The sequence below is a fragment of the Cygnus atratus genome, chromosome 2 (genome assembly GCF_013377495.2).
Source record: "Cygnus atratus isolate AKBS03 ecotype Queensland, Australia chromosome 2, CAtr_DNAZoo_HiC_assembly, whole genome shotgun sequence".
NCBI lineage: Eukaryota > Metazoa > Chordata > Aves > Anseriformes > Anatidae > Cygnus > Cygnus atratus.
The window spans coordinates 134,765,800-134,783,332 of NC_066363.1; the positions used below are offsets into that span (position 1 = coordinate 134,765,800).

The 17,533-nt window shown below is 36.7% G+C and overlaps 1 protein-coding gene across 1 annotated transcript in view; it reads left to right on the top strand.

Annotated features, from left to right (window-relative positions):
* Positions 1-17,533, top strand: part of SLC26A7 (solute carrier family 26 member 7) — a 64,899-nt gene that overhangs the window by 21,660 nt on the left and 25,706 nt on the right. Inside the window, exons 6-11 of the mRNA XM_035546324.1 lie at positions 1,711-1,875; positions 8,700-8,852; positions 10,248-10,330; positions 11,150-11,297; positions 13,432-13,545; positions 16,610-16,687. Coding sequence (XP_035402217.1) covers positions 1,711-1,875; positions 8,700-8,852; positions 10,248-10,330; positions 11,150-11,297; positions 13,432-13,545; positions 16,610-16,687 — 741 coding nt within the window. The remainder of the gene's footprint in view (positions 1-1,710; positions 1,876-8,699; positions 8,853-10,247; positions 10,331-11,149; positions 11,298-13,431; positions 13,546-16,609; positions 16,688-17,533) is intronic.

Genomic DNA, 17,533 nt, shown 5'->3' on the forward strand with positions numbered 1-17,533 from the left:
GTCATGTGTAAGGAATAATAACAGTTGAAAAGGACTGTCTTAACCTCAAAACTACAACAAAAACAAAAATAAAGGAGATTGATGTGTTCTGAAATGACTATTTAATATGGTAAACACAAAATAATCCTCATGGAAAGTATTGTCATAAACAACTCTGAGCAGAGTTGTTTAACTTTTCAGGCAGAAGAACAACAAATGCAAAAGGATATAAAAGTTATAAAAAAACAAACAAACAAAAAACACTTTTTGATCTAGTGAGTCTGCAGAACTCATTGTAAGGGGGATAATTTAAATGTAATTTAATGTCATCCAGCAAAGTATTACATGTTATGCAAACCACAGTAGCATCTGTAAGTCAGTAACAACCTTGGTCAAAGAAATAAGCTCTGTCAAGTCTCATTCATTAAAGAAAATAAGTGATTGCAGTCTGGGATAAAGGGAGATAATGTAGTAGGACACTTAATACTTTGGGGTTTTGTACTATATTCGTATGAAGAATCTACAATAGCTGTAAACAGATTCCCAGATTAGAGAGGAATAATATTCTATGATCTTTATCCCTGCACCCTGAAATAGCTTTTGTAAAAGTTGCAGGGCAGCTGAAATTATCTTCAAGATCAAATATAGCTGAGCCAAAGTCTTTTTTCTTTCTTTCCTTTTTTTTTTTTTTTTTTCCTAGAGGAGAAATCTAGTTTGAATATAGGGTTGTGTTTATGAAATTAGATGTTGAGTTTTTCTTCCTGTTTTAAATTTTCTGATTGTATACAGATATTCTATTTTAAGTTAGTTCAAGTATTGCCGAAGTACATAGGAAGTAGATTTTTAAAATCTTTAAGATATCTTACTTTTACTATAACTTTATAAATTTTGTTGAAACAGAACATGAAACTATATAAACTTCTCTGGTTTTCTGTAAAGAAGAAAATATTTTTGTACCCTCCATCATCTAAAGCAAATTCTGTAGCTTCCTTACTTGAATAGCTGCAAAAACAGAAACCTCTGCATTTGAAGTTGATGTAACTAGAGATACTGGATTGGTCATACAAGAAATATTTGATATTATGATATTGTAGCACAAGAGCACCAAGTATCATGATATATCAGACTATATGCTCAAGGTCAGTAGGATATCAGATGGCTAAAATTCTGCCAGAGGAGCTAAGATGATGTGTGACTTTGTGGGATGGGGACACTGGTGGCACAGTGGCCTGGGGCAGGGCAAAGCTCAGTGTAAGCCTCATGTCTCTGCAGTTTTAGCACCTAATAAATTTGGTAGCTATTGGCATTACTGACATTGGGAGTCATGCTATTGACAAGTTGGCATTGGTTAGGTGGACCACGACCCTTTGCCTACTCAGTATGAATATCAGAGGAGCAGGAATGAATCTTAGCACCATGCTTATTCAGCTGATGTTTTTATATTTGTTTTTATCCCATATTTGAGCAAGAGAGAATAATAAGCATCACATGAAGACAGCTTTTCCAAGTTGGCTTTCATTACTAAGCTAAAGGTAGAGTCTGGTAAACCTGTGATGTGAGTGAGATAACGCAGATGAACCAGCGGGTTCAGTTTTAAGTTCAGTTCATCCTTCAGAGGACTTGCGTGTTCTATTCTCAATTATCTTACAGTTTATTAAAAGGACTCACTGTCCTATCACCAGGAAGCTGCACTTTATTACGCTTGCTGATGCATATACCTTTGCTTTCCAGGTAGCAATGTTTATGCTGCAGTTGGGCAGTGCCACCTTCTTGTTAACAGAACCAGTGATCAGCGCAATGACAACAGGAGCAGCGACACATGTGGTGACTTCACAAGTGAAGTACTTGCTGGGAATGAAAATGCCATATATATCAGGACCACTAGGATTTTTTCATGTGAGTTCTGTAAATGAGATGGGTTATTTCATTAGCTAACGTTTTCTTAACACACTATGCTTTTTTTTTTTTCTTTATATGTATATATATGCAGAATTTGTGATGCATGTATGTGAATGAACAAAAAAGTAATACCAAAATCTTTGTTTCGCTACTTCTGTTTGTAGAAACAGATTAGGAAAACTTGATGAAGAGTTAGCATGACCTATTTTGAAAGGGTACAATAAATAATTTGCAATATAAATGTATTATAGCATCAATGATTCCTTTCATTAACATGAGCAATTACAGATTTTATACACTTTTACAGGGAGGGTTAACTCTTGCATGACCAGCATCTGAGAGGGAACACTGTATATTACAAATGTCATTATTTTCTTCATATTTTGCTCAATGTAACCTAACCATCATTGTGGTAAAAAGAATGTGACTCATGATTTGTGGATCTCTTATGCAAAAAATTACCCTAGATATGTTACGTGTTACTTTATGACATGATTTATTTATTTATTTATTTATTTGGCCAGAAGTACAGCAAGTATACAGCTTCAAGGTAGCTTTTATAAAGTGCATATAACCTTTTATATATTATCATAGTGTGGCTCCCTTTGGAAAGTAGATATTGATGGCTGAAACCTTTCAGGGTTTCTATGCTGTATGATTTTACTGCATAAAAGATCTGAGAATAGATTCTTTAAGTTAACTTACTCTAGCAAACTCTGAGTTTAGGTGTTGTGAGTATAATATCTTGTCTGAAGAATTAGTAGTATTACAATAATATCTGTCAAAATGACATTTTACTCATAGCAAAATTATGTTTACTCGCTCGGTAGATATTTACTTTGAACTGATAGCAACTGATGATTCGGTTACCAGATGAGGGAAGAGGTGAGGCTTGTTCTAGTTAGCTACTAAATTAGGACACTTTATTTAAAAAGATTGACCATAGTTTCTTGCATTGCTCAACTCTTCATTTTCTCCTCTTATTTTGGGAACTTAGTTAATTTAGACCAAGTGATAAAAAAAAGATGTTGCTTTTCAGAATGTTGCTTTATAGTATTTTATACATTTGGTAACATTTTATTTGGATAATACATCAGTAAGTTTTTCTACAGGAACAGTTTATTGATGAGAATTAGGGACATATAATAAAGACAAGTAAATATATCTTGTAAGAATATAAGTAAAAATGTCATAGTCATTTTTATGAGTAGTTGGTTGGCCTGTGAGACTATTACAAATGATTCACCATATATTAAAAAAGTTGTTTATTCTTTAAAAGCCTGTTCATAAATACTTCTTAATATAAAATGAGAGCAGCTATTTTTTCCTTTTTTTGTTTTTCATGATATTTCCATGGTGATTCTACTTACATATAGGCATATTATCATCTTGTGGAGATGACTAGTGTTCAGCACCACAGCCAAGACATAATCAAAACATACATTATGAGCAATAATAAAGAACAGAAGTAATACAAGGAAATATTTCCACGTTGGTGTGCTGATGATATCATAAGTGAAGTCATTCAAATGCTTTGAAAGAAATTTATTCCCTTATCCCTTGTATTTTTAATGTGTTTGAAACAAGGTCTTTGCCCTTCATTTCACTTTTGAAATCAAACCCCTTTGAGCATTTTCCAAATATATATTTTTTTAAGGTTTTCAATTGCTCTGTAGAATTGTGTAAAAACAAATGAACAACACCAACAACAAAACTCTGTGCAACTTAAAATAATAACAAATGAGAAAGCCTTCATATATAGAAGGGACAATTTAACCATAAAAGTATTTTTAAATGCTTCTGGTATCTGTTTAGACTTATGGATTGCTTCAAGAAACTCCAGTATCTCAGTCAACAGCACTGAATTTGGCAATGTGTTTCTGGACACGTTCTTTTCTCCAAATTCATGAAACCCCAAAGACTGGTATTTTTGCATTTTATTTGTATTTTTTTCTTTTCTCCACTTCAGACCACCTCCCACTCACAAAGCACATTGTTTTGCTTCAGGCAGCCTTTGGGTTGGCAAAGCAAGAATAAGAATGTTTAATAAAGTGTGATAGGAGAGTTGAAAGTAAAACAAGCAAGTAAAATGTATTCTTTTACAGTGAGTGAGATCATGAGTAAATATGTAAAAATGAGCACTGTATATGGAGAACAAATCTACTACACTGGCATCGAGCCTATGGGATTGTTGTGTTTACACATAGCTTATGTAATTTATTACATTTCATTTTCCCTGTATATGATTTGTAACACTGCAGTTGAGCTGCACATTGCAGCATCAATAGAGATTTTACAAAATGGAATGGCAAGGTGAATGTGAGAAAGACAAATGGTAAGACAGCGCTACACGTGAAGCCTAATTTTCACGAGGGACAAGAAGAAAACTATCAACAAGTTTTACTTAGTATCCGAAAACAGAAAGACATATCTATATTTGCCCCTTATCCTTGTGTAGATATATTTATCCTACCACAAGTTTCTGAGAAAATGCAGCACTACAAAGTGATCTCCTGCAATGTAAACAAACCTACTTTGCAAAAACCAGTCTTTTGTGGTTGTGTTGCAACTTGGTTGCAAAATCCTTGTGGTGCTGCAAGTTAGCTGCGAAAGTCTTCGTGTTCCCAATATCAGTCCTTTACCCCCTCTTTTTCATGTTTGTTCCCTCTACCTGATTTTTTTTTTCCTCACACAATGTGTTGTATTTGTCAAAAAACAAACATTTTTTTTTAAATGTAATAGGGCCATATACTCTTAAGCTGTATAAGGTGTTATAACTAATTTGTTGCTTTTAATTCTTCTTTTATTTGCCTCAGCTTCCATACTCATTTTTGAAATAATCTTTTTTGGCCTTTGACACTGCTCTCCACAAGATCCTCAGAGAATCTGTCTACACTACAGTGTCTAGTGGCCAAAGTCTAGTTTGAGACCAGTAGCTAGCAGTGTACCCCAGGTATCAGTAGTGGGTTCAATTCTGTTTAATGTCTTTGTGAACAATCTGGATGATGGGGTAGAGTGCACTCTCAGTTAAATCACAAATGACACAAAACTGGGGGGACTGGCTGCTTCATCAGAGGGCCATGCTGCCATCCATTGGGACCTCAACAGGCTGGAGAGGTGGGCCGACAGGAACCTCGTGAAGTTCAACAAGCAGAAGTGCAAAATCCTGCACTTGGGGAGGAACAACCCCAGGCACCAGCACATGGTGGGGCCACCCAGCTGGAAAGCAGCTCTGCAGAAGAGGATCTGGGGGTCCTGGTAGAAACTGAGTTGAACACGAGTGGGCGATGTGCCATTGCTGCTAAGAAGGCTAACAGTATTCTTGGCTGCATTAGGCAAAGTATCACCAGTATGGCAAGAAGGGTGATCTTTCTGTTATACTCGGTGATGGTGTGGCAGCACTTGGAGTACTATGTCCAGTTCTGGGCCCCCCAGTACAACAGAGATCTGGAAATTCTGGAAAGAGTCCAACATAAGGCCACCAAGGAACTGGAACATCTGTCCTATGAGGAGAGGCCGAGAGAGATGAAACTGTTCAGTCTGGTGCCCAGTGTGAGGACAAGAAGGAATGAGCACAGACTGGGGTTTGTGCCTAAACACCAGGAAGTACTTTACAATGTGGGTGATGGAGCACAGGCTGCCCAGAGACTGTGGGGTCTCCTTCCTGGAGACCTTCAGAAGCCGCCTGGATGCGGTGCTGGGCACCCTGCTCTGGGTATCCCTGTTTGAGCAGGAGTGGGATCAAGTGGCCTCCAGAGGTCCCTGACAGCCTCATCCATTCTGTGAAAGTTCTAGGAGTCTTGGCTATATATTTTTAGAAAAATAACAAGTCTTATTTTTTAGTCAATTTGTAAAGAAAGAAAAACATTCTAAAAGTTTATGCACATTTCTTAGTAATCCTTCATTAGGATTATATTTATTCACCCTTCTTTATATTTCAGTTTGTCTAGGCAAATTAAATTCAACACCAAAGCCAGAGATAACTAATGCTGACAGTGCTCATTTTTAAAAGGCCCACATCTGTTTGACTTTAACAATTAAGAATCAATCTATTTCTTCCCTTTTCTTACCTCCTTACCTTTAGATCTAGCTCAGACTTTAGTGACTTCGTGGGCACAGCTTGCAATGCAGTTTTCCAGATTGCTTTCTTTGTCCTAATTAATCACAGCTCCTGCTTGGGCACTGAGCCAAGGTCTGCACTCTCTTAAAAATGCATTTTTAGAAAATTATGGATACAAAGACCCATCCCAAGTCACTCAAGACACAGTCCACATTGTCTGATGACAGTGGGACAATATGTGGTTAAAAACTGTCATTCGATTACCATCCTTCAGAACTATGACATGTAGATCATTTTATTTAACAAGTTGATTTTAAAATGTTTTTCTTCCAGATTCTGAGAAATGTTTGTGTTGGTTTATACTGTTCATCCTCAGTCAAAAGTCCAAGGCTAATGGGGTGGTCTACATTTTCCCCTTTATGAGAAAAAAATACATTTCTTCTCCAATTTCTTCTTATTTTCCATAATTATTTTTAGAGATTTTTGTTGTATTTTTTTTCCTTATAAATTATGAAAAACTTCATAGAAATGACAAGAGGAAAAATCAGGAACATATTTGTAATTTACTCATTCTTCAAAATGAGCATTGTGTCTTCAAGGAGTGACAGAACTAGAATGGGAAAAAATGCCATCATATTGACTACCTTTCTCCTAGAACCTTTCCTAAGACAATTTTTCTAGTCTTTTTTTTTTTTTCCCATCTAACATAAATATCTGTATTTAAACTCCAAACCACCAAACCTTGTTAGCATTATACATTTGTTTGAAAACAGATTTTGTGGGGCAGAAAATTATTAATCTATATTTTGATAAAACTACAAATGCCACTTCTAATTTATTTTAGTGATCTTTGTTTTTGTCAGAAAAAGAAGCACCTTTCATTTGTTTAATTAAATATCTCAGTCTCAGTTTTTGACTTTATTATCCTTTATTCTGTCTTTTTAAAGGAAGATACTTGTAAGGCAGTCTAAATCTACAGCTTAGATTTCAACTTCTGTTCTCTATACAGTTTGCATTTCAGGCTACACAGTAGTTACCAAAACCTTAATGCAGAATTCGAGGGACAGAGCCTACCTTGTTTTTTCCCCTGCAGCTTTATTAAGCATATGCATTATTTCCATTTTCATTACTCTTTTTTTCCTCTAGGCAATGGACTGCTGCTTTTATTCATAAGGCCTGAAAATACTTTGTGATGGGGATATAATTATTCCTTTGTATATCATGATGGAAGTTTCCGCCAACTTTCACCAGCCCTTTGTAGCCATTACAATTGACTTGTGATTTTTTTCATTACTTTCTGTTAATCTGTTATCATACTGATTTATGCCTCATTTTCAGGAGCCTTAAATTCAGAGTAGAACTGAAATTACAGTTCACTGATAACTGTGTCCTCAGTGCTGGAGTGAAGGCAACTGCGTTCTTCCAAGCCTGTTACTTATAATTTTGTATTCATCATCACAGATCCCTTTTATTCATTCATAGTCTTCCTATTCCTACTCATTCTTTCTATTCCACAGGTTCCTTATGTTTAGCATTATATTTTCTTTCTTCATCACAGATGCAATATTATTCTGACCACGCTTTACATCACATTGCACCATGCCATGCCTTAGACTTCGAGCAGCTGAGGCCTCCCATTTGCAGCTCTGTAGCTCTGCTCCAGTCTCCTTTTTTAGCACTGCTTTCTTTCTCTCCCTTGCAGTACTGTAGCCATTCCCCAACATCCTGGAGCCTGCTGTGTCAGGACTTTTAATCTTGTGGTCCAGTGTGGTTTGCACCCTTGCACCTGCAGATTCCCACACATCACCATGGCTGTTTTTCCCATAGAAAAAGTTTCCACTGATGTGTGAATCACCCTTTCTCCCCCCAGCCTCTTTCTATCTCTTGCTTTGTGGCTTTTAACCTATAACTTCATGCTAGGGAAAGAAATAGAGCCTCGTAGATAGCATTAGTCATTTAAATAGTCATTTAAATAGCCAACAATACACACACAAAGCATGACAGCTAATTAGTGTATGCAGCATCTGGACCTGATCAAAGTGTGCTCTGTGGAGCGCTGTTAGTATAATGGGCAAGAGCAACCAACACGGAGACTGAGTGTATCCTGATGAAACTATACGGTTACTCTTGAAACTGTACCTCCCTGAGCGCTGAGAGGAGGCCCTGAAAAGGACAATCATCTGGGAAGATTCCTCTTGCTTCTCTTCCCAGCCAATACTGCATTTATTCATTCTCTTTTTCTTCTTGCCCTCTCTCCTTCTCCTTCTCCCTCCTTTCTGTCTTTTAATTTTTTTCCTTAGAAGTTACTTTTACCATTGGAGTTGATGGATGTCACAAGCTACGGACACCTAAAATAAATCTTTGTGCGAGCTTTTCTTAACATTTTTGTGCAACACTCATTTATGTCATTGAATTTAATAAAATGGAATAAGAAAAGGATAAATATCAGATGTACTGGAATTTTCTAGCTTCCTTCTACCAACCAGTAGAAATGTATGAATTTTTATATACAAATATTCACTACAGATTTTGAGTCTTTGAAAATTCATAGAATTTAGCAATGGTATGTTGGTGATTTTTTTCCTTGCAAAATGTTAAGTGGATGCCAGTGTGTCAGATGACTCAGCTCCTGGAGCACTGATTCTGATCTCATGGGTAATTCAAAGCATTTGAAGTTGTGTAGAAGATGTCATAGCACATGACCCAGAATGGTGTATTTTGTAATCTAGTTCTAATTTGTTGTTCATCTCAATCACCGTAGATTTATGCCTACATATTTGAAAATATCAGATCAGTTCAACAAGAGGCCTTACTTCTCTCCTTGCTGAGCATTGTGGTGCTTGTTCTCGTTAAGGAACTGAATGAGAAATTTCAGAGAAACATTAAAATTGTTCTTCCTATCGATCTAGTTTTGGTAAGTATGAAGCCAAATATCAGACGTTTTTCTTTACAGAGTTTTCAGTGGTTTAACTAATCTGCTAAAGTTTACCGTGTTGTCTATAGTTACCCACAACCACACCTGCCACTTATTAAATGGATAGCTAATTTTCATGGCTGTATGTTAAATGTAAGAACAGGAAACAGTTTGGCTAAATAATTAAGAAAGAAGTGACATACATTCCCAATTTGTGTAATATTTTTCATGTGCTTACTACTTTTTACATAATTACAAGAATATGGAGCCTAGAATGTTAAAGTGTAAGTCTGAAGTAGAAAATGAAAAGTAACTGACACATTGTAACTCCAGGCAAATCTTGTACTGGGTAGTTCTGGCTTAGATATTGCCTGTTATTTATCTGCAACAAATTTAAATACCTAAGCTATTGCTCTCTGTAAGTTTACTTACAGTTTTCCTTTCATATGGCATAGGCTAAATTGAAATTAGGTATTGCATTGTAAATCTCTACTTTAAGGATTAAGCTATGGTCAGATAACCAGCACCAGGACAGAAGCTTCTGATTTTCTCTAGACATCTAAAAGAAAATTTTAAAAAATTGAAAGATTCTTTTCAGAGTGGATCATCACAATTACTTTTTTTTTTTTTTTTTTTTTAAAAAGTTTACAAAAGAATCCTTTCTCATGGGAAAAATGCTGGAAAAGGAGGTTCTGGTCCCTGCTCTAGGATCTATTTCTGTATTGTCTTTTAAACAATACCAGACAATGCAGCAGACCAAGGATGATGGACTGGAGCTTGATCCTGTTCTTTTGGGATTTATGTGATTAGCTCACAAAAAGTACAGGAAACAAGTTGAACCTCCTTGGGGCCAAAATTTCCTCTCCCTCAGCAAGGTTTATCCGTGCCAGAACATATATATAGGAGGCAAACACACCATCTCTTACTGGGTTTTGTGCTGAAGTCAACTCTGCCAGTCTGGATTAGATGTGCTCAGACAACATCATCTGCCTCAGACCACTCAGGAATGGCTAAATTATGAATTACTTTAAGCTGTTGGCATGAATGGAAGTGGCCTGAGGCACATGCTGCAGAGGGACAGTTTGATTCTGATTGTCAAGAGGCTTTCCAGAGACTTTTGAAGATTGCTTTTATTAACACAGAGCAGCCAAACTCCACTATAGACCTTCTTCAGACGTATTTTCTAAACCCATTATTGCATCCAGATCTTAGATTCTTTTGCCTCACTTCCACATTTGCTGAAATTTTAGTAATAATACTTCCCTGTCATAGTGAATTGTAGTAAGGATAAATTCATGAACACCGTCATGTGTTTAGCTATGGCAGTAACAGGGACCATGTGAGAACCTGAAAGCAAAAGAAACATAACGTCTTTTTCTGTATTGAATCAAATAGATAATTGCTACATCTGCTGCCTGCTACTATGCTGATATGGAATACGCCTATGGGCTAGAAGTTGTGGGACATATTCCTGAAGGGTAAAGTGCTTTTTTTTAGCTTGTGGCTTTTAAATATGTTTAGTTCTACGAACAGCTTGCTAAGAGGTCAAAGTAGTTTTCTGAAATAAGAAATAGCAAAAATCTGTCTTGTCCGTTTTTGAACTCCTCAAATACTCTCTCACAGTTCAGTCCCACATTAAAAAGGTGTATTGGTATAGATATGCAAACTTTCTTGTGCATTTTTGTAGTTATTTCAATACTTTATGGAGTAGGTACGGAATACCTGATGATGTCTAATGGATATATGATAGAAAGGAGATCCTGAAATCTTTTCGTGGAGTGCAGAGGTGGGCTGGGGTGATTCAGTTCTTAACTGCAGCATTTCATAGCAACCCCCATTACAAAGTCTCCCTTAGATGGAGTACATTTCCATACTGTCCACAACCTATGAAGATACTAAATGGTTTAAAAGATTTAAATTGAACTTTTCAGGAAAGCCAAGTATGAAAAAAGAAAAAGGATATACAGTCGAATCTCTTCTATTTCTCATTAAAAAATTAATGAATTAGGGATTTTATCTCAGTGGAGAGAGCTAATTTAAAGGGAGTTCTCCATAAATTCTCAAACCACAGTTTACAAATGGAATTATCTATCTAAAACTTTCATCTGCCAGTACAATTTTTTCCCTGCAGTTCCCAATAGACTGTTATCTTAGTAATCTAAAATATTGATAAATGTCACCTTACAAGTATTTAAATGTTAACCAGGCATGCAGAGATTGTTTCTCTGTTTCTCTTGTATTTTCATGAATTGAAAAAAGGATTGTGTTTTTTTTTTTCTTTTTCTTTTCTTTTACAGGCTACCACCACCAAAACTGCCACCCATGAATATCCTGTCTGAAGTAGTCACTGAAGCTTTTGGAGTAGCACTGGTTGGTTATGTAGCATCGCTAGCTCTAGCCCAAGGCTCTGCTAAAAAGTTTAAATATACTGTGGATGACAACCAGGTAAAGCTCTTTCTCCTCACTTAAGGAAACCTTAAGGTCAGTAAGCCTTGAAATTGCTTCACCATTTTGGAAAAATGTTATAGATGAATGCCCAGTAGGAAAGGGTAAGTTTCATGTGGCATCCTGAGGCCTTCCAGTGATTACTGTAAAACCACAATCTAGTACAAATCAGCTCTGCAGAATAGCCTAGTTGAGATATACCTTTTGGGAAAGTGCATCCTTCAGGATAATCTCACAATGCTGCATTTGGTCCAGCCAGCAGCCAATTTAGGCGTTAATGTGCTTTTCCAGTGTTTTAAGGCAAGACAGCTTCTCTTCTGGCAGCTGAGGTCTTAAAGACCAGCTAAGATTTTAAATCAGCTACTGATTAAAGAAACAAAGCAGTTTTAAAAATAAACTAGGTACTTACAGCCCCAGGACATTTATAACATTTATCAGTTATAAAATAAGGGTTATGCAGAGTAGAAGTCCCATCTGAAATAAAGCTTTATTTATATAAAAGAAGCAGGGTGGGTTCAGAGAGCACTGCCAATTTTTCAGCTGTAAGAGCTTTCTGTGCAGAGTTCCATTCTGCAGCGGGCAAGCTCAAATAGGAGTGGGATATTTGCTTCCTGCACTACCCCACTGCTGGTCATCGTGGACAGGTAGCTTCAAGCCAAGTGGAAATCCATGGTAGAAAACACTCAATTTCAAATAAGGTCTTAACTACCAAATACTGCTGTGTTATGAGAATGCTCTCCCCCCACTTTTCTGTTAAATGGTTTGAGATAAATGACATAAAGCTGGATGAAGAACAGGTGGTTTTGCAGCTGGAGACATATTTGGTCATCCTATCTCGACGGGTCAGTCTTGCTACATCAGTGCATGTGCTTTGCAGCTTCTGCTATCACTGGAAAATATGGTGACAATGTTCTTGTCTACTCAGTTCTCTAAAAAAATGTTCAGAATGAATACTTTGTTTCACAAATTTCTGTTGATGCTGCAGAACAGTGTTTCCTAGGTAGCAGGGGGAAAGTGCTTTGTTTGAGCTGATATGCTGTAGTGTCTCAAGGGCACTAAATGGAGCACAGCAGCCTGTGTGTCTTTCTGCATGTTTGGAAAACTTGTAACTTATGCTCCTTAATTACTGAAGTGGTGGGAACGATTTGTATGTCTGCACAGAATAATGGAGCAAAGAGCAAACCCTTCATGAGAACAGAGCATACAGTGTGGCAGCATAGTGGCAAAGCTGCATTGCATTCAGGGACCAGGCACAGGGCGGTACATGGTGACGCATGGGTGTGCAAGGCTATCTTGCGTCCTTTAAAGTGGTGCTCTCATGTGCTGTGGAGACCCACATATAATCACGTGTTGTGCTGGCTGGATATAATACCATTTGTGTACTGAGCCCTTCTAGAAGTACAGACGTCTTCTCTTACGCATTGCCTTCAGGAGATGAATGAGCTCCTTACAGCCTGGGACAGGAGGCTGACGCTAGGTAGCCAAGCTGGGGTGCTTTTGAACAGCTTTAAAAGCTGTTCATTTCAGGCTGCAGATACAAGGTAGTTTCCCCACTGCACTTTTTTCTTCTGTAAGTCATTTTCCAGACACGTCTGCATTTTGATTGTGAATATACATCAAATACATTTGTAATGAAATACAGTGCACGGATAGTGTTTCTGCCATACTTCACTTTCACTAAAGCATGCTATGAAAGAAGAAGAAAAAAAAAAGACAGTGGCTGTCTTCTTCCAGTAGAGTCATAAACCAGAAAAAACTTGGACGCTCTCCAGATCCCACTACTTGAGACTGCCGCCTGTTAAAAAGCAGATGTGGATCACGATGTAAATATTTTTGCTGAATTTCATCTTCAAAACTTAGCACTATCATTTGTTCTGTGAACAAAATGTGTCGTCTTCTGCTTTTGATGAATCTGGGTTCAGCAGCTCTACCTTTCAAGATAGCTCTGTGTTGCAAGAAGATATATTATACTGGGAGATATTTTATCATGTATGTATGTGATATTTTCCCTCAAAAAATATGCCCATCCTTTATCATTGCTAATATTTACATAGGGGACTCCTTTGTTGGCTAGAAGCCTTGAAATGGCAGAATAATAGAAAAGAAAAAAACATTCTTTTTAAAAACTTTGCAGGAATTTTTGGCTCATGGTCTCAGCAACGTGATTCCTTCATTTTTCTTTTGCATACCAAGTGCGGCAGCAATGGGACGGACGGCACTTTTATATAGTACGGGTGCCAGAACACAGGTAAGGGGTTAGAGTGCAGTCAGTAGGAGAAATAAGTCTATGATACTGCTCACTGGAGCTTGCACTCGTTGATCCATTGTACTCCTCTCTTCTCCCTTTTCCTCTATCCTGGAAAATGACTCTGCCCTATTAATTTTAACAATCTGCATGGAATTACTGCATGGATCAGCAACTGCCTTACTAGAAAAGCTAACAGTTCCCCTCATGCACTTTTACCAGTTTAATTCAATACAAACTCTAAAGTCTGGGGCAGTAAGGAGTCTGCAGTGCTTTGTTTTCAGACTGCAGGAAACTATACAGAAGCCTTTCTGTTTTGTTTTTTTTTTGTGAATCTGTCAGCACTGTAACAAAAGTGCCCTCTAATGGTGTCTAAGGAATTCAATGATTCAGGCTAAACTGTTGTTTTTTGTTGTTGTTTTTAATTAATTTGGTGCTCTTATCTGATTTTCAAAATAAAGAGAAAGTAATCTTAAGAGCTGCTCCTAGAGGAAGCAATGTTTCAACTTCTGCCTTGTGACAGAACTTGTACTTGTGACCTGTACTTGTCCTGTCCCTCAGCATTCATTGAGCCCACAGAGATGACATTTCATTTTTTCAAGACTTTTTTTTGTCTTTCTCTTTCTGATGGAAATGAAATCCAAAAGATCCCATGGCAGTAGCTTGGAAAAGAGGGAACTGTAATTGAAGAAAATGCTCACTGTGACCCTGTAATATTGTTACCTGTGCCTGGGAACAAGAAAGGCAGCAAACTGCTCTGCTGAGACCTTGACATATGATGGCACCATGTGGGCCACCCCAGCTGGGAAACCCTAAACACTGCCTCTCCCTCCTTCCTCTGAAAATCAAGTGTCCTGCCACATAAATATTATGTCCCATGGAGTTTGTTGTAATTGTCCTTTTATAACTGCTGTCCTTGCCTGTATAAAGGTCATTAATTACAATGAAAATGCTAACAAAATATGACTGACAAGCTTAAGCACAGTTCGTAGGTACCTATTCTTCTTGACTGTATTGTGCAATTGTTTCTCATGCAGACACCACAATACTGAGAAATGATACAGAGCTTTATTTCAAAACTCTGCATGTTAATTACTTGCTAATTAGCCAGCACACTTTTCTGAACACAGTTAATCATAATGAATAATTTATCCAATAATCATCTTTGAAAGCATTTATATGCAAATAGTTTAGCTACCACTTTTCTATTATCCATTTCGAATTTTTGTGTTGGATTCAATGTCATGCCATGTGCCTTCACCCTCACAGATATCCTCTTCTGTTACCTGCTCGTATCTTTTGTTGGCAAAATGCAGTTTTACTGCATTGTGGGAAGCTTTAGGGTATCCTGAAGGCCTATCTGAGTAACCTGTATGAGTAACCCGAAGGCATATAGGACATCTGAGTACTGGAACATATAGGAAAATGACCCACTAGAACATTGTTCATGATAGGAAATGGAAAAAGAAACCAACATGGTTTGAAGTCAAGGTAGGGAAGTCCATGGTAAAAACAACAAGTATTGGCTTGGTTTATCCAGAGGTTTCATAGTATTACAGAGTCTGCATCCACAAATTGGAATGTGGTCATACACTAGGATTATGTCAATACTTTATAAATAACAACATTCTCTCTCCTGTCTTCTTTGCCTTTGTTTTGGAAAACAACATATCTGCTCCAGACCCTTTTTTTGGGTCTGTCTAGGCAGAATGAACGAATTAGAAGAATATCACTAATGGATGTTTGCCAGATCATAGGTAAAAAAAAAAAAAAAAAAAAAAAAGGAGCAACAGCTTGATTTAAGATTTAAGTACACAGAGAGACATGAGAGAAATGTGAAGAGCTTTGCAGGGGCTATGCATAGCCTGCTTTTCTCCAAAGACTACATTTTGCATTCAGTGATGTCGCTTATTCCTCACTGACATATTTTCCAAGGAGACAACAGAAGTGAAGGACTGTATCATGGACTGAGAAGTGTCCTTCAAGTAGAATCAACACTTTTTTTTTTTTTTTTCGGTTGGGAGGTGTGTTGCTTTTTTGAGAAGGCAGAGAAAGGGAAAAGCTCCTTGTGATTCTACCGGCAGATTTCGTGTCCCTTTTTCTATAAACACTCTGTCTATCCTCCTTGATGGTATTTTTATGTACACCATGGCGCTCTTTTCTAGTGTTTTAACAACTTGTCTGGTTTAGTTTTTAACAACTTGTCTCTTAAAATTAAACTTAATTATTTTAGTAAAGAAAAATTTTATCAATATAAAAATAAAGTGAGCATCTGTCTACTTACCATCAAAACCTTCTGTGAATCTGGATTGTATCTTAATGAGACCAGAAGTTCTCTACTTTGTGAACAGTCAGAGTGGAGAAGGAGATTGCAATTTTACTGTAGTTTTCCATCAGATTAATACCATGAATACTGTGAAGTAACATATAATTCTTAGGCCATATGTTTGTCTGGATTCATGTTACTTGCATTAATTATCATTATATATACAAATAAATGTAATTTGCTGCTACATTTTCTAAAATAAAATGCATAGCTGCTATAACACGAGGGTCATTGGTAGTTTCTGACTTAACCCAATTGCTTCCTTTCAGTGCCAATCCCAGTAAAAGAAGTTAGAAAACTTGTCCTGTGCAAAAATAATAATACAGTTCTTCATATATAATTTATACTGTGTTATGACAGATCTGTGATTCAGTGCAACATAGAATGCAATTGCTATAAATATGTTATGGAATGACACTGGATGCAGCAAAACATCTGAAATGAGATATTGCTTACACACGTTCCATTTAATAACTACGTCAGTGGCATTGTGGTCTCAGTCTGTGTACTGACATCATGGTCTAACCCAGATATTGGTATCCCTTACTATATTTTCACTGTAGTTGGCTGAAAGTAATCACCTTAGATAGAAACTGAAACTACATGTTTCTGCAATCCATAGATACATGAATAGCTGACATATTCAGCATCTCATTCTTAACTATGTCTACAACTTTTAATAATAAAACTTTTTTTTTTTTTAATTGAGTGATTGGATTGGATTTTCTTTATTTATTTTAGGTGGCTTGCCTTATCTCCTCTGCATTAATTCTTGTGGTGCTCTACACAATTGGACCAATGCTATACTGGCTGCCTATGGTATGTTCCCTATCTTATTTTTTAAAGATTACATCAAATATTTTCTAAAGACTTAATTTCTTTGAGGGAAAGAAATGTCATACTATCAGAAATAGCTCCCTTTAATTTCAATGAGAGAGAAAATAGCAAGGGTAGAACATGTCCTAGAATAATAAGATATAGAGGTGACTGCATAGTATATGTAGATTTTACACATACACAGTCATATACATAAGATATCACTTAAGCATATAATAAAGTATTTCTCTTCTACTTACTTTTGACATGTAGTTTGTGAAAAGCATTCAGCCAGATTGTTGTGGTTTTAAATTGACAGAGCTTGGTAGAAATTAATGAAGATCCACAATATTACTCCAATTATGTATATGATGTATGATTATGCTTTTGAAATAAATGTAACAGAGATGATTGAAGATAGTGATCTAAGCTTAATTACAGAAAAATATGAGATATTCCTATAACTGTCATGGAATACATCTTCTACATTAAGAATCTATAAGGTAACATGATGTATTTTCACATAAGATATATCTAGCTTTTGATATTGAAAATGAATTGTTATTTATTTATTTATTTATTTATTTTTAAGGGGACTCTATCAGGGAGTGTAATGATGGGACCAGGAGTAATGGCTTTAAACTAAAAGAGGGGAGATTTAAATTAGATATTATTAGATATAAGATTATTAAATATTATTAGATATAAGATTATTAGATATAAACTCTTTACTCAGAAGCTGGTGAGACACGGGCACAGGTTGCCCAGCAAAGCTGTGGATGCCCCATCCCTGTAGGTGTTCAAGATCAGGTTAGATGGGACTTTGAGCAGTCTGGTCTAGTGGGAGGT